Source organism: Panthera leo, chromosome C1, assembly GCF_018350215.1.
Source record: "Panthera leo isolate Ple1 chromosome C1, P.leo_Ple1_pat1.1, whole genome shotgun sequence".
Taxonomy (NCBI): domain Eukaryota; kingdom Metazoa; phylum Chordata; class Mammalia; order Carnivora; family Felidae; genus Panthera; species Panthera leo.
The window spans coordinates 168,302,415-168,322,732 of record NC_056686.1 but is presented as its reverse complement, the minus strand read 5'-3'; the positions used below and the strand labels follow the sequence as shown (position 1 = coordinate 168,322,732).

The following is a 20,318-nucleotide window of genomic DNA, read 5'->3' as shown; positions in this document are numbered from 1 at the left end:
GAAGAAAGAATCATGGAATACTAGAGAAAGCTTTTGGGAGACAGGTAATGTGGTTTCTAAGCAAGTGAATCGCATCTGGATAATTCATTAGTGCTTATTATGGAGATAATCACGTGTTGCTAAAGAGTAAAAAGTGGATTTAATTTATTCCTATTTGCTAAGAGTCAATGACTAGTTTCCTTAACAACGTTAGCTTAGAAAAAAAAACAAATCCAATGGAATTTGGGGGCATATTTGACGATAAATACAAATTTAGGAAAAGGAAACAAAAGTCAGAATGAACAGATATATTTGGTGAAATATGAAAACTTCTAGCGATCAAACCTATTTAACATATTTCTAAATTTCCTAAATGATCCTGACCTTATAAAAAGGTCAATTTAAGTATAAAGTGTTTTTTTTTTTAGGTAATATTTATGGAAATTGTTAACTCAAGGCTTGATAGTCTGACTGCATAGATCCAGAAAACATTCAGAAATTCCTAATGGGTTTTGAAGGTAAAACGGGAGATTTGGAAGTTGAATACAACTGTGATCTTTGATTGTATATCCTGCCTGGAGTGTTAGAGAAAAACAGAGTTTGGGAATACGTCTAATTTAAAAGGATATTAAATTCTTCAATCTCTCAATTCTCATAATTTTAATGAAAGATGTGGATTCATATGTTTTTCCCCTCAACTAGTAATTAAAAACATATTTGAATATTTTAAACGTATGAGTTAAAGCAAATAACAATAGCTTCCTTTTATTTTTATTAAATTTTTGATGCAAGTCATATTCTTTAGTGTAGACTTTTAGTTGGTCTTGCGTGACACAGCCATCTTAAGTATTAACCGGTTTTCAAAATATGTTGAATATTGAGTGTTGAAAATTAAGCTGTAATATACTCAAATTTAAGAAAACTATTATTTAGGTGTTATACAATTTTAACCATAAAGCATAACACCTGTAAACCAGAAGTCTGAATCTTAAGAATTAAAATTCTGTATTTTAGGAGCTATTACCTCAGTGTAAAAACTAGATATTCCAGCTTGACAGGATGCAAAATTTTCTCCAAATTTTCTCACATAATCTAAAATGAAGTAAAAAAACAAAAAACAAAAAACAATTCAGGATTTCATTGAAAAAGACAAAATTTGCATAATTTTGTTTATCTTATAAATCCTTACTAACATACCTTTTAGAGTCTATATTTTATACTAACCCATTTTTAAGATAGTAGCTTTGATAAAATTTAAGATAAAAAATCTCTTCCGTATTAATCCCCAAAAATATTCTTGCAAAATAGCAATAAAAACAGCTACCTCTGCCTCTTTCTCATGGAAAGAACATACAGCATACACTCGAAAAAATTGTCAAGTAAGTATCTAAGACAGGGCTAGAATTTGTGTCTTCCAGTCCAGGTCTGCATTAAAATAGATTTCCTGGGGTGCCTGGGGTGACTCAGTTAGTTGAGCAGCCAACTTCAGCTCAGGTCTCCCACTACCCATGAATTGGATGCTTCTGGAACCTACTGGGAAGACAATGCTCTGCTTCTCCCGGGGAACGGATGTAAGTAAACCTCGATAGAAGAATCAGGCCCACATCCTTGTTTTGGCTTTGCTAACTGGAAGAGTTAAATCAATTAAGTCATTTGTAATTAATAGTCCTGGGCATGATTTTTCACTCCTTTTTATATCCCCCCGCCCTTTTTTAAAATAAATTTCCTCATAGTTTTAGGTGTTTTAAGTTCAAGGTAAGTTTAATGTTTTGCAGGATGTGGCTGGGTATAACTGAACAACAGCACAAAATTCTACTCTGAGAAGGTTTTAAAGTGTCAACCATACACCCCGGAGAAAAAGAGAAGGATAAACATACAGAACACTAGACTGAGTTTCACTTCATTAAGAATTTAAAATTCACCTTTTGTCTTCTTAGATGTCCAAAGGCCAATTAGAGATTAGGAGTTTTTCTAAGACATCCCATACCACAGAAGACCCCAAAGTTAACAGAATAACTGAATTTGCATGCATGGTCAAAATTTTGTGAGGTAAGGGAAAGGTTATTTGGACACTGTAGTGATCATTTTGGTTACAAAAAGTGGAAAATGGAATGCATATATATTTAATTCTGAGATTTCCAAGGATACATTTTTAGAATTTTAGTTCTGTTAAGATAGGTTTTAATGCTCTGTTGACATTCACCCCTAATTTTGCTCACTTCAGGTGTTAATGTCCCAACTCTGCTTACACTACTGCTACCTAACAATCTAGAATTTTCATGGGAAAATTTTTCAAAGTTAAGATACCAATCCCTTGTTGTTTCAAGGAATATATGTGAATTAAAAAAATACACACACAGTGAGTGGGAAAGATTTGCTTACACTTACACTTGAATCTTTCTAAATATTCTTGAAGGCTAAAGATAAAACAAGAAACCTAAACAGTTTTCATCTTCCCAGACTTTTCAATCTCAAGTTTTTCATCATAATTTCATGATTTTAAGTGTCCTCTATATTCTGGACATTAGACTCATTCATGTGGAGTTCAAAATATATTTAGTGCAAAAGTGGGTAATTATCAACTAAATTCTAGAATTATTCAAATGTAACCATACAATATTCTATTCCTAAAAGCACAAAGCACATTTTTTTGCACTCACACTACCGCAATTGAATAAAAAAGAAATACTTTGAGTAGTTAAAAATACAGCTATTTTAATAAGATTTCTTCTCCTCTCTCTGCATATACAAAATTGAAAGTAAAAAAAATATTAAAGGCATTCACTTGTTTTTCTTGATCCGGGTAGTACCAAAATGATTCCTTACCTTGATAACATGGAGCTATTCTTTTGCTCAGTTCTGTTCGTAAATCAGGGGGCATTCCATAGCAAACACCCGTAGGGAGCTTATTTTCATTCTTTATATAAAATATGTTTTTCCATCTATGCCCACAAGCCTGAATAAAACACAAACGTAGATCAAATGATGTGAACATCACACCCAGAATATCTGATCCCCTGATTTTCTGAGTGGACTAATCCCAATAGCATACCACGATGGAGCCATTTTCTCCTGGCTGTCTGGAAAGTGTGACCCCCAACCACTGATTGTCTCTTTCTTCCAGACAAGTCTTTCCACAAGGTTCTCCAGTAGGGCTACCTACAGTATTTGGGGGGGGAAAAATACCATCAGTTATCCTGAAAACCATAGGACAACAGAGAAAATAAACATGCTTATCCCCAAGTTTTCTCCTTCACCACATATAAAACATCCTTGACTCCTGTTCCTCTATCACCTTATACTCAGTGCACAGTATGGGGTGGGGGGGGGGAACACTGAGTTACTCTGTGCCAACATAACTTTTCTCTCACCAGGTGGTTTGTGTTTGTAGAACACAACATCTCCAGCTGGTAACATCATGAAGCAATGGGCTCAATATAGGAGACGGGTAACCAACACGACTGGGGGTAGAGGGTGGCAGGGAGACCAGTTGAAACCCACACAGGCTGTGCAGATACAATTACAGGGTGTCATTTGTGGTAAAGAATGTGCCTTTGTTTTGACCATTTGGCTAGCATTACAGGCAACATTACCAGAGCACGTTTTTTTATATTAAAATTTTTGATTTCAAGTTTTTATTTGAATTCTAGTTAACATATGGTAAAATTGCTTTCAAGTGTAGAACTTAGTGATTCAACACCAGGTGCTCATCACAAGGGCCCTCCTTAATCCCCATCACCCATTTAGCCCAGCCCCACCCACCTCCCTCCATCAACCCTCAGACACTTTACTCTAAAGAACAAGCTATCAGAACACTTTTTTATTTTTAAATGTTTACTTATTTTGAGAGAGAGAGAGAATGAGCAGGGGAGGGGCAGAGAGAGGGACACAGGAAATCCCAAGCAAGCTTCACACCCTCAGCACAAAGCTGGATGTGGGGCTCGAATCCATGAACTGTGAGATCATGACCTGAGTTGAAACCAAGAGTCGGATGCTTAACTGATTGAGCCACCTGTGCACCCCTATCAGCGAACCGTTAAAGACATTTCTTGCATTGAGACTTTAGGAATAAAAGACAAGAATATGGTCCTCAGAATTTAAGTCACATTCCAGCATTGAAGCTGGGAGGTGATGACGGAGCACATGGAAAGTGGCTGTGTCTAATTAGCAGCACATTAATAATGCCTAGCATTGAAGACAAACTGCCCTACAGTTTACATTTAGTTTATTGTGACTATTTTCAAAAAAAGAAAAAAAAGACTGGAAAACTTGATTTTTTTCAGTAGTGAATAAAACACATGAAAAGGTACTTTGGCGGGGCTCCGTGGCTCAGTCCATTAAGCGTTCAACTGGACTCTTGATTTCCGCTCAGGTCATGATCTCAGGGTTCTGGAGTTTGAGCCCCTTATCAGGCTCTCTGCTGTCAGTACAAGCCTGCTTCGGATCCTGTCTCCCACTCTCTCTGCCCCTCCGCCACTCATGCTTGCACTCACAAGCATGCTATCTCTCAAAAATAAGTAAACAACAAAAAAAAAAGTTATTTAGGGGCATCTGGGTGGCTGAGTGGGTTAAACGTCTGACTCTTGACTTCAGCTCAGGTCATGATCTCACGGTTTGTAAGTTTGAGCCCAGTGTTGGGCTCTGTGCTGACAGCTCAGAGCCTGGAGCCTGCTTCAGATTCTGTGTCTCCCTCTCTCTGCCCCTCCCCTGTTCATGCTCTGTCTCTCTCTCTCTCTCTCAAAAATAACTAAAAAAAAAAAAAAAAAAAAAAAAAAAGTTATTTAAAAAGGTACTTCGGCAAATGCATGAATAGCCAGAAAACGAAACATAAATATTTTCATGGGCAATATAGCACTTCTAAACTGTACAAAAGAAAGTGATCTTCCCAATGATATTTTTTTTTCTTTTGCTAGAGTGACTTCTTTGCTTTATAGCTAGAATCCTATTAACATGCTTTAAAGTAAGTGATTTTGGGGTAGAGTAAGATGTAGTCTCTTAGGAATCCTTTCACTGACCTTATGTCTACCCTCTTCAATTGCCATGTGAGAGTTCCATTCCACCTGAACTGAATTCCAAAGCCAGGTGATTACATTTTCATCAGCTTAACTGGATAAGGATGTGGAACTTGGGTTTGTTTACTTAACTCTTAACACTAGTCACTTGTACCACTTTATCATATATTTAGAGCGACCATTCTCAAAATCATCAGGCGCTCCATCTCCTATAACCTTGACATAAAGCTTCCCAGGCAAACTCATACTAACTACATAGATAAGGCTAGTATTTTGAAAGTGAAATTATTTGCAGCAATGTCCTGACTAGGAGGAAATTTTGTCTCAATGGGAATGGGAAGATGTTTGTGTATACATTTGTTCTCCAAAACGCTGTTCAGGACAAACAGTAAAACCCTTCAACACAGCTGAACTGAACCAAGTTTCCTAGCTGCTCCCTTGAAGGTTCTGATTCAGTAAGTCCAGGTGAGGCCCAGACTACCTCAGTTGACTCTCATGGTCTGGAATATTGTTCCAATAGAATGTGGATAAGGGTTTTCTGGCCAGGCTTCTTACAGAGTTTTCTACCAGACTTCCACATCTTGGTAGCGGCTCCCCGGAGCACTGGACTTGAAAATGATTAAGTATAGGTCTGAAAAAATAATGCTATTGATAAGCAATGTGTACCTGGAATGAAAAGGGGGTCTGCTGCAGCCCAAACCTTGATAAAAGACGGTCCAGGGAGAAACAGAAGATCCCCATGTTAAAAGTAATGAAGAAAGGGAAAAAGAAAGAAAAGGAGAAGGAGGGAGAAAGACCATTGTGAGTGTTGGGTGGGTAAGGTCTCACAGAGTTAGCATGGCTACATGATGCCAACCTAATTGAAAAAAAGTGAAAAAGACAGTGACAAACACAAAATTTTAACTCACTGTGATGAAACTTCCAGTTTAAATTTTTCACCAAAACCACCCGTTATTTTTGCCAATGTCGAAAATAGATAAATGGTAGATTCTGTCTACCTGAAGGTGAAGTTCCTAATTACCACAACAGACATTTAAATAAACTATCTTCTCTGAAAACACCAAAGCCTTTGTAAAACTGCCACGTGGTTGACTAAGGCACCTCAGCAAGAGGAAAATTAAGGACAGGAGAGAAAGGAGGTCAGAAATAACACCTGATCGCTGTTTTCATCATGATTGCACAACTGAATACAGCCAATAGTTAGAAACAAATTTACCGTTCTGGAGCTGCTACCCCAAAGTTAAATAAATATGCAGTAATTCAGAGCTGCACAAAATATTCTGTAAGTTGCTGGATAAAAATGGCCAAAAAGTTCTCTGTGAACTGTGAACTTCCGTCAAGTTTAAAATGAAAACCAGCACCTGAGGGGCTCAGTCAGTTGAGCTTCCGACTTCGTCTCAGGTCATGGTCTCGCAGTTTGTGGGTTTGAGCCCCGCGTTGGGCTCTGTGCCAACAAACAGCGCAGAGCCTGGAGCCTCCTTCGGATTCCGTGTGTGTCTCTCTCTCTCTCCCCCCCTCCCCTGCTCATGCTCTGCCTCTCTCTGTCTCTCAAGGATGAATAAATGTTAAAAAAATGAAAACGAAAACCAGAGAAACTGTTGTGTTAAGCCATTTCCTGGAGCCACAGATGATTCCACTTTGCATCAGCTTCACCCGGTGACGTGGCAGAACCATCACTGCTCAGAGCTTCATCCAGCGTAGCCAAACAATTCATGTTCCCACCTCTCTCGAGGTCACTTCCCGCAAATGTTTTTCTCTCCACATCTTTGTGTAGCTCTCAGACCTCTGGACTTACACCAACCACCCCCCACCTCCTGCCCGCTGCCGCTCAGGCCTTGGGCCTGAATGACGCTACTGACTTTCCTGGTTCTTCAGCTTGCAGAGGGCAGATCATGGGACTTTCTCTGCCTCCTAACTGAAGGAGCCAATTCCCATAATAAATCTCTTCTTATATCTATCTACCTACCTATTATCCTCCCACCCTACTGGTTCCATTTCTCTGGAGAACTCTAATACAACTACAGTTGTTTATTCACAGCTAGCCTACTTCCCAAACTTAGTCACTAACAACCTAGTTCATCACGTCTAGGACCACATCTTGCTCACCATTATCCCACCCCCAACACAGACCCCAGGAACATGTGCTGAAAATGGGTCAGTAAATTAAAAAAACAGTTCGGGGCGCCTGGGTGGCTCAGCCAGTTAAGTACCCAACTCTTGATTTTGGGTCAGGTCTCCATCTCAAGGTTTGTAAGATCGAGCCCCGCAGCCGAATCTGATTCAGCTGACAGCACCGAGCCTGCTTGAGATTCTCGCTCTCTCTCTGCTCCTCCCCCCCACCCCCACTCACACATGCAGGCTCTCTCTTAAAATAAATCAATGAACATTAAAAAAAAAAAAAAATAGTTCAAAGCTTCCGTGGTAGTTTAAGTATCTTCTATTCGTGTTTCATATCTTAACGGGAGACACGTACGAAAGGATGAATGCATAGGCAGAAAGAAAATTCACAAAGTCATGAAACAATTATTCTCTCAAATGAGAAATAAAAACTAATTCCATTAAGTGAACACACACTCACATTTGTATAGGCTTCTCCTTCCCACTTCCAGATGCTGCTTTTGCCCCGGAGGCAGCACCCAACAGCGAAGGTCCTGCCAAGCTACTCTGCACTGGTTTCAAGACAGGATCCATTCAAAGAACAGCCTGTCGGGGCGCCTGAGTGGCTCAGTCGGTTAAGCGTCCGACTTCGGCTCAGGTCATGATCTCGTGGTCCGTGAGTTCGAGCCTGTGCTGACAGCTCAGAGCCTAGAGCCTGTTTCAGATTCTATGTCTCCCTCTCTCTCTGGCCCTCCCCCGTTCATGCTCTGTCTCTGTCTCAAAAATAAAAATAAATGTTAAAAAAAAATTAAAAAAAAAAAAACAAAGAACGGCCTGTCAGTCATCATCACTGCTCTGGGTCGTTTCTTCAACTCAAGGAAGTTTTTACCCTTGTCTTCTGGAGTGCTTGCAGAATCATGTCGGAGAAGCAAGACCTCTGCAACTTCAGCTTATGCTCAGGACCATCTTCAGCGCTCTCCCTTAACCTTGCCTGCCCGAGTTCACGCCTCTAGCACGTGGTTCTCAGCCTTGACTGGACATTAGGATCACCAGGGAGGAGTTCCAAATAAGTACCAACACCTGGTCCCCACTTTCCGGCGGCTCAGATCTAATGTGTCCTAGACGTAGAATTTTTGAAAGGCTCCCCAGACAGGTGTGTGCAACTGGGCTTGTGCTCTACAATGTTAACGATTGTGCCTTCTCCTGGACTACATCGTATCTGAAAATACTCTATTTTCAAAATACTAGTACTAGCTTTTTGTCCTCCTTGGTTTAAGCTAGATACTGAAATAGGATATCAAGTGTTAAGCAAACTTTCTTCATGTGGAAATACAGAGTTTGTAATGTGTCAGAAATGATTATTATTAGAACTGTCATGAGTTAATTTTCGTGAATTTCCCCGACATAACATCATAAATAAATTCAGATTATCTTTATATTTTATCCAAATGTCATACTGAAATGATTTGTAAGCAGGTTTTCAACTCAGCTCATACATTTCTAATCTAAACTCTTAGTAAATCAAATCAGCTTCATAATTGAAAAAGTACTTTACATGGTTTCACATAAAGGAGGGAAGCCAAATTAACATGTGATAATTTCCCATGCTTTTATACAACTACAATGACTAATCTTAGCAAAGTTGATTGCATTTTTTCAGTATATATTAAAAATACGAAACCACATAAAACCATATCCTTTATTCGAAAAATTAGACTAGTTTTGCTTTTTCCATTTTTTTTTTCATTTGTGAAGGAACATACAAGAAGTGTGCTTGTTACTTCAATTTTTTTATTTCTATCTGCTGATTTGGGTTTTTTAAAAATGTTTATTTATATATTTTTAAGAGAGAAAGAGCAGGGGAGGGGCCGAGGAAGAATCCCAAGCAGGCTCTCCACTATCAGCACAGAGCCCGACTCAGAGCTTGAACCCATGCACGGGAGATCACGACCTGAGCCGAAATCAAAAGTTAGACCCACTGAGCCACCCAGGAACCACCCCCCCAACCCCCCACCCCCGCCATCTGCTGATATTCTATCAGTAAATCCACATGTGTATAAATGTGAACGAGCAGTTAAATTTGTTAGATGAATATAAAGGTTGTTAATACAAAGCCAGTTAAGTACATTCGTCACCATCCCTGTGTTTGTAGTTACTTGTATCACTAGTTTTCACATCATCGCTCAAGTGCCAAAGTATGACAGACCATGGAAGACTAGATATTCAATCTTGAATGTCACCTCATGAAGGCAGGTTGGCTATTTTGTTGACTGCAACATTCCCACAGAACAGGACCTTATGGACAGTAGGCAGGAGCGAAATACGTATCTGCTGAGGGAGGTAATACCTTTTACCGTCAAATCTTGAATGATGATATGCCTACAAAATTTTCACCAAACTCTCAGGGATTTAAGCTTTGGAGAGGTCTTCCTTCACTACTCTGTCTCTCCTCTGAAATATTAACTTCCTTAAGTATTAAGACAGTAACAGATGGTCTGAAGGGAAACCACATTTACAGGTTTGGAGATCTTTACAATGTGTGCTCTGGGAATAGGACGATTTAAGGCTGAGAATCAGCTGGGGCCTCCAGGAGATGCCTATCTCAGAGGGTTTCTGTGAGGATTTGGGGGAGTAAATGAGATACCTAGGAAGTGCTTGCGTCAGAGCCTAGCAGAGGAAGCACACAAATGATAGTTGACGTTGACATTGTTATTACTTTAAGGATTAAGCTAACCATGTTTAAGCTGCATGTATGTCCTTTCATATATCCTCCTCCATAAAATATTTATGGCACATCGCGGTCAGGCCTTATCATTCACATTTCACTCATTTAATTTTCACAGGAGTAGCAGAGGACTACGTTATCAATCCCATTTTACAGATGAGCAAATTGAATCTTAAGGAAGGAAGGTAACTTCCTTGAATCCATGGGGCTGATAAATGAAAAAGATTAGAATACAAAAGTCAAAAACTTGTCAGAAATCGAAGACCTCTGTTATTTCACACTACTCTATGGCGTATACAATAGAACTCTACAAATATTTCAGAGGTGTGAATTAACTGAGATCAATTTCACTTTCTAAATCTTTTGTTTCAGCTTCAAATGTGTAAAATACCACAAACCTGCCCATAGACTGTTGATTCAACTGTCCGGTGCTCAAGAAAAATGTCACTGACTTAGTCCCTATCTCATCCCGCCCTTTTCCTCAATTTGGATCAGTTCTCAGTATGCTGGCATTTCCACTGAAGAAGGCCCAAGGGGAAAGATCAGACCCCAAGTTCTTCTTTCTATAACTTGTTGAGAACTTGGGTGAAATACTTTGTGAGTGAGAGAGCCTGGGACTTTTGCATGCAATGACATGTTTGGTTTATCTGCCCGCGTCACACTGCTGTGGCTTCCCCGTTAGGGGAAGCACTCAGTCGGACATTCTCCATACTACAACAACATACACATTTATCTGACCTTTCCAAAATGTGATGTTAATTTTAAGTTTCAGAAAAATATTGAAAGCCCTTCCCCCACCAATTACTTTTTTTTTAAGTTGAAGTTCTTTTCCATTGAAAGATGAGTCCTGTATTTTTCAAATTTTTCTTAAATAATTCTGAAGAATGGATGAACATTTTTCTCTTCTCTGTTGTATAAAGAGTCATTTCTTCAGCATATCTTTATTTGTAGAAGCAATAGTTATTGAGTAAAATTAATCACATAATTCTTTCCTCTACCTAAATTCAGAATATCAGAAAAACATATGGGATTAAACTGAAAAATTCAATTCAAATATGAAGAGTATAAAATCTACCATTGGAGGGTTATGAGGATTATATAAAATTTACTCTTAACAGATACAAGACTGCCTGGTACCTAGTAGGTGTTCATTAAATGGGAAATGCTTCTGTTCCCCAACATCCCCCCACATTACATTGATTTGGACCAGCAGAGGGCGCTCACAGTGCTGTGAGATTTGATCAGCGGCATTCTGCTCCTTAAGCCAAGTGGCCCCTTTTAGTTTTTCTTATCAAATTCTAATTACTATTAAATCCATTATTTTTACTATATTAAACTATGTACTTTTCCCACACACCAAATAAGATGTGGCGATGATGCTTCTAAAAGATAACAGTGATGTTTATGAACTCAGTAGCAATAACAATAATTTTGAGTCATGAAAAGGAAAACACCCAGGTTTTAGAGATGATATGGGACGTGAGAGTACTGAACTTCCAAGACCATTTCCTCCAGCTTGTCTGGAGTCAAGATATAAAAATAAGCAAACAAGAGGCAAGATATCAAAATAAACATCAAAATTAGAAACCAGTCTCAAAGTATTTTCTTTCGGGGAAAACATGTATTTACACGCCATATTCTCAGGCTTCCTGGTCCATATCTGACAATGACTAATCATCACACTCAGTTTACGTGAGACAGGGCTGATATAACCATAGGGCTGAAAAAGCCTGCTATTTCAGTCTTCTGTTTCATTTTATTTAATAGCTCTTTTTTACTTTATAATTTTATTTATTTTACTTTATTGTATTCAGAAAGAGGTGGATGTCCCCAAGCAGAAGAGCCAAGTTTCAGGGTTGCAATTTTATAAATCTGGGTTGATCCTGAGTCATCACTAGACCTCAAAATTCTAGAAAACCAGGTCACTTATGAGCTTAATTCTAGGTTCGGGTTCTCCTCCAGGGACTTTAGGCCCAAACTGCTTCAAATTCCTACAGAAAATCTAAACAAGTTTTATTTTTATTTTTAACTAACTATAGCAGAAAAGTGTACCACAACTGATACATTTGGTGAGCATAATTTAAAGAGGCACTGTTGTCTTACAACAACTAATATTTATTAAATGCTTCCTATATACCCAAGCACACTTGTACTACATGCAAACATATATGAACTCATTTAATTTTCATTATAGCCTTATGAGCAGATATTGTTATTATCATAATCCAAATTTTACAGATGGAGAAACTGAAACAAAGGGAGATTAAGCATCTTGCTCAAAGTGGGAAAGGAAGGATTCAAGTCCATGCTGTCAACCGCCACCCTATACTACCCTTCGATGATTGCTATTAGTACTTTTCCCTGTGAAGCAGGGAAAGAATCCAAATATTGACGTTATTAATAAACCTATACTAATTCTCTGTCTATAATAACCTACTATTATAACACTAATTTCCAATATTAGGAAATAAGGAAAGAAAATTCTCTATTTCCATGGTTTGCAATTCATCTCTTGGACTTAGGGGTTCATCTGAAAGACTATCACTAATATACGGATACCATTTTGAGTGTCTTTGAAACAAGAACAATACAAAAATGTAAAATAGAAAACAAAAACAAAAACAAAACCTCCAGGAAAACCTGCCCTCACTCAATGGTAGGTGGTCAATATTGAATCACTGTGCTTGGTTTTGGAACTTACACGGTAGGATGGAGGAGGTCCGGAGGATGCAAGGTCTGAAGTACGTGAAAGAAATAAAAGTCAGTCAGGAACTCCATGGCATCATCCAGTAGAGGGTCAGACTGAGATGAGGAGTTAGGGATGTCAGAGGACATGTCTCTGTCCAAGGTTTAAAGGATGGGATAAGATGTTATGGAGACAACGGTTTGTAGGCAAAGTGATGTGCTCAAGAATAGTAGAAAGCTTTCACAAGAAACCAAGAATGGTATCAGGTGAGGTAGACCTAGAATGATTTCACAAATGTAGCGTATACACTGAAAGAATCTATATAGGGTGTAATGTTAAAAGGGCACCTCTAATCCATTTCACACAATATTTCCCATAAAAGAGATTCAACAACTAAGTCTGCATGCTTACTCTTTCTGAACGTATTTATTGTGAATTATAGTATTTCAAATAATTTACAAGAAAAAAATTCTTCCCCCCCCCCCAATTCTTGGGGGTTAACAGAACAGACATCAGATATCAGAACAAACACACTGCTTCACTGACCGACCACCTGTAAGTCCACTTCCATGGTCCCATTTGATGCTTCCAGCTATCTTTAAAAAAAAAAAAAAACCCTGTTTTTAAAGATGGTCAGTTCCAAGCTCCCTATCTTAGGAGTGCCCATTATTGTTTAGATTTCCTGGTATGAGCAGGCAGAATCTCTGGAAACCAAGGCTGGCCCAGACCTCCTGAGATGATGCTCACGTGTGCAGCAGAGGAATCACCCAAATCTGAGAAATGTATCCATCCATTTCACATTTATTGAGCTTTTACTACACTCTCGTCAAAACTGGTCAGAACTGGCTCAACTACTCAGGTATCTGCTCTTCCAGGAACCCTTCTCTCATCAACCAAACTATTTCCTCTCCCCACTGTGTCTCCATCATCACGTTTATTGCATATTCTCATAATTAATGATCTAACGTTTACCTGTCTCTCATCATTTAAACTGAATTCTTTGCGAGCTTCAAAGTCTTACTCAACTTTGTATTCCCAGTACCTAGCATAAGTAACCAATAAAATGTGTTTAATCAATGAAGGAAGAAACCAGATAAAAAAAGTTGTTGACACCTGCTACCAATATTTTCTCGCTCCTCACTTCTCAACTCTCTGTAGTCTGGCTTCACCACTAAAATTGGTCTGACTAAAAGGTTAGTCATGAACAGTTTCTCTCTATATTCAATGAAATCTCTTGAGTTCTTACCTTGCTTGACCTCTTGGCAACTTTCGATACTGCGAACCACTCATCTCTTCTCAAGATCTCTCACCTTTTGACTTCCATAATGCCATACTGACCAGATTTCCTTGCTACCTCTTTGGCTCTTCCTTCTTAGTCATTTTCTCAGGCTCCTCTTTTCTTCTCCAGTTGTTAGAAACCATGGATGAATACTGGTGTCATCTGGGGACCTTTGGAAACCCTAATGCCCTACTAAGGATTCTGCATTCAATTCCATTTTGTAGAGGGTGGGGGTGGAAGAGTGGCTTCTACACCACCAACAAGCAATCTTCTGTCACTAGCTGGGTCAATTCACTAGCTACAATTCAACTCAATTCTAACACTATCTATCCAGAGATTGCACCCAATCCCACAGGTTAAGGACTTAGTCCTACAAGAGTGCCCCTCTCCCAATACACATACACATACACATACACATACACATACACACACAGACACTTCAGAGGCCAATTGAAAGTCTAGGTCGTCAGCTATACTTCTGGCCACCTGGTCATCAGAGGTTCCAAATTCTCCATCCCTGGGTTTGATTGATTTGCTAGAGCACCTCACAGAATTCAGGAAGGCATTTTACTTACTAGATTACTAATTTATTATAAAAGGATATAACTCAGGAACAACCAAATGCATAGGGCAAGGCATGAGGAAAGTACTTTCTCTAAGTACTCCACTCTGTTCACTAGCCCAGAAGCTCTCCCAACCCTGTCCTTTTGGGTTTTTATGGCCGCTTCCTTACACAGACATATCTGATTAAATCATTGGCCATTTGTGATTGATTCAACCTCCAACCCCACTCCACATCCTGAAGATTAGGGGGTAGGACAGAAAGTTACAACCATCCAATCATATGTTTGGCTCCACTGGCAACCAGCCCCCATCCTTAGGTAGGGTCCAAAAGCCACCTCAATAACAAAAACACCTTTGTAACTTTCTTAGAAAATTTCAAGACTTTTAGGAGCTCTGTGCCAAAAACAGGGAATAAAAGCAAATATATTATTCTTACTATAAATCACAATGTCACACCTATCTAGACCCACCTGCAAAGATTTTTATTTATTTAGGATGAGAACTGGTACTCTTAAAGCTCTGCAGGAGAATCCAAGTTTCAGCTAGAGTTGAGCAGCACTGCTCAAGCCAATTGTCAAACTGTAGGAATCCTCTGGATCTATCCTGGACCCTCTGATCTATTCAGCCTAGAGTTTCCAAGTTAAACTCATTCACTCCCATGGTTTTGATTATCATCTCTATGTCAGTTGCAGTGAACTCTGAATTGCCAGTACAGACCTCTCCTGCCCAGCAGACCCATACATCCAACTGAATACTAGATATTTACTCCTATGTCTTCTGTGGCCAACACCATCATCCATCCAACAGCCCAGGTTGGAACCTTGGGTAACACCTTTGGAAACCTCCTTTTTCATCTCTCTCATTTAATAATTACCAAGTAAGTCCTATTGAGTCTGTCTCTTAAATAACAGTAGAATATCTATTTTGCTCCATTCTTGCTGCCAGTGCCTTAATACAAGCACTTATCATAGGTAGCCTAAATTATAACAAAATCTTTCTACAACTGTCTTACTACCTTCAGCCTTGACTCATTTACTCCAAAGCATTCACTACTCTGCAACCAGAAGTATCTGTCTAAAACACAAATCTGATTAGGTCAGTCCCCAGGTTCAATTACCAGTGGGTAATTCATACTCCTTAAAGACAGCTCACAAAGTTGTATTAAAAATAATCTCCAACCTACCATCCACTTCATACTCCACAGTCCAGTCATATGCGTATTTCTTGCACTTCAAAGATGCCATGCTCTCAAAGACTTCAGGTCTTCATACACACCGTTGGCTCTGTCTGGCACCCTTTCCCGTAAACCTCTTCCTCTAGCCAACCCCCGAGTTTTACTCAGTTCTCCAGTTGAACATCAATTGATCAGGAAGCCATCACCTTACTTTCTATTTCTAATTAGATTAGATGTTCTCACCCCACTTTCCTATAAGAACCTGAGCTAGAGAATGTAAACCCCCCTGGGGGCAAGGACCGTGTTTCTTTCTTACATCCAAATTCTAGCCCTTTTGCAGTCCTCAGTAAATGACTGAAAGAATAAACAACCCACGTGTACAATAGATTGCCATATCTGGCCCTAGAACTGTTGCTAAGGGGAGATATTCTTAATCATTAGGAATATTAGTGGGTGACCAAGTAAACTCAAGGCAAAAAGCAAAATGCATTTAGAAAACCTCACCTCTCAAATTCAATGGCAAGCATTCTTTAAAGATGAAGTTTGGGAAATTTCTGGAAATCAGGGAACTTACGTTTCTTAACATGATAGTTTATTAATGAAGCTCTCTGTCTTGATTTTCTGCATGATTAGAACCTATGTTCAGGGACAAGTTTTCAAAATGACCAGTCTGTATCAGCTTCATAAGCTACAATTTAAAGAGTTTGCAAATGAAAAAGTTATCAAGAACATTATTTGAAGTGTGAGGTTTGTTTGCCCTTCAATGTTAAGCTAATAATTCCTACAAATCAGGCAGAAGTGAGAATGAGGTAATCATTAGTTTAATGGCACAATGCTAATTAAATTCACCTCTTCCAAACAGGTTATTTAAAATGAGCCAGGAGGCTGACTAGGGTGATAAAATTCTAGAAAGAAATCTGAAGGGGAATAATGATGACTAACTTGAGATGGATCACTGTTCTTTCCAGTAAAGAAAAGAGAGGCACAAGCAAGAACTGTAAAGGTCTAGTAACTATACAGCACTTGTCTGGGAAAGAAAAGTGAAAGTCCTATTCATTTACACACAGATGCTGGGGAAGCACCTGCTACAAAGTTGGTGTTTTCTCATGCAGGGAATTTATAATTCTCTGGGGCAGTGCTGTCCAAAAGAAATTACTATATAAGCCATATGTGAAGTGTTCAATCCTATAGTAGCCACATTAATTTTTTTTAACATTTATTTATTTTTGAGCGACAGAGAGAGGCAGAGCATGAGCAGGGGAGGGGGAGAGAGAGAGAGAGATACAGAATTTGAAGCAGGCTCCAGGCTCCAAGTTGTTTGTTAGCAGAGAGCCCGATGCAGGGCTCAAACTCACTGAACTGCAGGACCATGACCTGAGCTGAAGTCGGACACTCAACCGACTGAGCCGCGCAGGGGCCCTTATGGTAGCCACATTAAAAAGTAAAATAAACAAAATTAATTTAAAAAATCTCCTTTATGGGTCGCCTGGGTGACTCAGTTAAATATCCTACTTCAGCTCAGGTCATGATCTTGTGGTTTGTGGGTTTGAGTCCCACATCAGGCTCTGTGCTGATAGCTCAGAGCCTGGAGCCTGCTTCAGATTCTGTGTCTCCCTCTCTCTCTGGCCCTCTCCCACTTGCACTCTGTCACACTCTCTCTCAGAAATAAACATTAAAAAAAAATAATAAAAATAAAAATATACCTCATTTAACACACCCAAAATATTCTTATTTACATATGTAATCAATATTAAAATATTTATTTTGACATATAATTAATATCTAAAAAATTAATGTTATTTTAATTCTTTTTTTTATACTAAGTCTTTGAAATCCAATATTACAGCACCTCTCGCTGCAAACTAGCTACATTTCATGTGCTCAACAGCCACATGTGGCTACTGGCTACCATATCAGGCAGTGTAACCGTGTAACTTTAGACTTTTATTACCCAGATAAGTGTGTGTGTGTGTATGTATGTGTGTGTGTGTGTGTGTGTGTGTGTGTCTGAGTGTAGCAAGCATATAATGCTATTAGTGGTGACTCCAAAGTAATAAAAGACCTGAAATACCTTCTGAATAACCAAATAAAAACAATCTGTTTAGTATAATTTTAAAGTCATTTATGTATTTTATTATATTCTAATGCTTTGAATATTGGTAATCCATGGACAGTCTATGATTACATACAGTTCTGGAGTCATCTGTGATCACAGTTTCCTTTACAAAAGCCTCAACAGGGGTGCCTGGATGGCTCAGTCGGTTAAGCGTCTGACTTCAGCTCAGGTCATGATCTTGTGGTTTGTGGGTTCGAGCTCTGCGTCCGGCTCTGTGCTGACAGCTCAGAGCCTGGAGCCTGTTTCTGATTCTGTGTCTCCCTCTCTCTCTGCCCCTTCCCTGCTCATGCTCTGTCTCTCAAAAATAAATAAATGTAATAAAAAAAATTTTTAATAAAAAAATAAAAATAAAAATAAATAAAAAATTTAAAAAGCCTGAACAAGAAGTGCCTGGGTGGCTCAGTCAGTTAAGTGTCTGACTCTTGATTTCAGCTCAGGTCATGATCTCACGGTAGTCAAACTGAGCCCTGAATGGGGCTCCACACTGAACGTGGAGCCTGCTTGGGTCTCTCTCTCGCTCTCTCTCTCTCTCTCTCTGACCTTCCCCTACACACACTCTCTCTCAAAATAAGTAAGTAAACATTTTTTAAAAAGCCTCAGCAAAGACACAGAACATCTGAGTGGAAAAGCAACTGGACATGTGAAGTCACTATGGCCTCCTCAGACACAAAGTGTTCATGAACATATCTGGGCTCAGGCCTTCCTGATGGGGACACCACCTTCCTTTGGCTCGCAGAGGGAAGGAGGGAAAAAGTGTGAGGAGAGACACTTCTTAGGCAGGCAGGGAGGTAGAGGAAGCCTGTTTGCAAGCAGGGTGCAAAGTGCCTCTTCTACAATGAATTCACTTCACTGAAAGGCATATCTTACTCTCAACACCTTACACCCTGGACGTTTTAGACCAACGGGCATCTGCTGCTCACTTCTGATTATGGCCACAGTGAATACACCACAGTGTGTGACAACATCATCCAGGGGTGGAGGCATGTAATGGGAGGGTATTGATCTCCTCTTTCAAGGGAGGAGTCCATCTGATTCAAACTTTGATCTGAAATTCTGAAACCTAAACACCAGTCCAAGTGAATAGTATTGAAATTACTAGGAGATGGGCACCGTTTTAAGAGACCTGCCAACTTCATTTCCTTGATAGTAACTGAAGCCATTCCAAGTGAAAGAAAACACCTTACTGACACGGCAACCATAGCTCAGTATTTAATTGTAAGATTTTGTTGGTTGAGTCAACAAGAAAATATTTCTCACCATGTTTCATCTCAACTGTTACCTCTTACTTTATGCATGTAACTTTTTGCTTTGTTTATTAATTACCTATTTATTACCCTCAACCTGACTATAACAGATAACATACAGATAGAGATTTAAGTAGAAAATAGAGACTAAAAGAAATAAATTAATGCTTTTTAAATATCTGTTCTATGTCAGGTATTGAGCTAAGCATTTTCTATACATTATAGTGACCCACATTTGAGACAGGAAAACTGAGGCAATCCTCATAATCTACAGAATTAGAATACTGTGTGTGTCCATAGTTACATAATTTTTTCTTAAAGCTTCTTCACAGAAAATATTACATAGTTCACAAACCTGAAAATCCTTAAATGTCTTTCATGACCATTTTATTGTTTTCAGTGCTTCTCTGCTAGACTTCATCCCCAATCCCTTATTTTACAGCTTCAAGTGACTTGAGTTTGTTCTGAATGGAAACACGATTTCCTTATTTAAGGAACAGAAGGTATATTGTTTAAAATGTTATAGGAGAGGCAACTTCAGTCAATTCTTTTGCAAATATGCCAAGCTATTATCAAGGCTATAAGTGTTTCAACCAATGGATTGCCTGAAAATCTTGTCTTCCTTTTTGCTGTTTATCTCAATCAATATCTTTTTGTATTGACTGAAAATGTGAAAGTTAAAAATGTCATTTGGTGGGGCACCTGGGTGGCTCAGTTGGTTAAGCGTCTGACTTTGGTTTGGGTCATGATCTCACAGTTCATGAGTTCAAGCCCTGTGTCAGGTTCTGTGCTGACAGCTCAGAGCCTGGAGTTTGCTTCGGATTCTGTGTCTCCCTCTCTCTCTGCCCCTCCCCTATTCTCTCTTTCTCTCCCTCTCTATCAAAAATAAACTTTAAAAAATGTCATTTGACTTATCATTTCTAATTATTCTCCTATTCATCAATCAGGTTGATGACAATCAAACTTCCACTTTGCCTTTGTTCATTTATCCATCCAATAAATCTTCACTTAATTCATGCTTGTTCCGTATCTACCATGGATACATTTCTCTGAGGATATTTCTATAGTCAATCTCTATGCTCCACATGCCCCCAAATTTAGGTTTTTCTTCCATTTTGATGGGCATTTTAATCTCAAATTGTGTGTAATATTATGAAGTGATCTTTCCAGTGAAACACAGACATCTAGAAATAGATTCAGTGCCCTTCCAGACAGGAAGTAGGTACTAAAAGCCAGTAGTTAGGATGCCATGGATCAGGAAACCGTGACAGGACAACAGAAATGCAACTTCTCCTTGCTGAGACTTTGTCAAGATCCTCTGGCAGACCAACTCTGTGTCCTCCAGTCGCTAATTCTTCATCCCACAACTGTCTCATACAATGAAAATTATGCTTTGCAGAATTATTCCAAATGGGTAGGTCTGTGAACGTGTTAGGCTTTCC

The 20,318-nt window shown here is 39.1% G+C and overlaps 1 protein-coding gene across 2 annotated transcripts in view; it reads right to left on the bottom strand.

The window, feature by feature from the left end:
* Positions 1-20,318, bottom strand: part of ITGA4 (integrin subunit alpha 4) — a 90,517-nt gene that overhangs the window by 67,827 nt on the left and 2,372 nt on the right. For both annotated transcript variants that reach the window (XM_042949309.1, XM_042949310.1), the window contains exons 3-5: positions 3,032-3,138; positions 2,806-2,935; positions 1,004-1,071 (exon numbers count right to left, since the gene is read on the bottom strand). In XM_042949309.1, the coding sequence (XP_042805243.1) occupies positions 1,004-1,071; positions 2,806-2,935; positions 3,032-3,138 (305 nt within the window). The remainder of the gene's footprint in view (positions 1-1,003; positions 1,072-2,805; positions 2,936-3,031; positions 3,139-20,318) is intronic.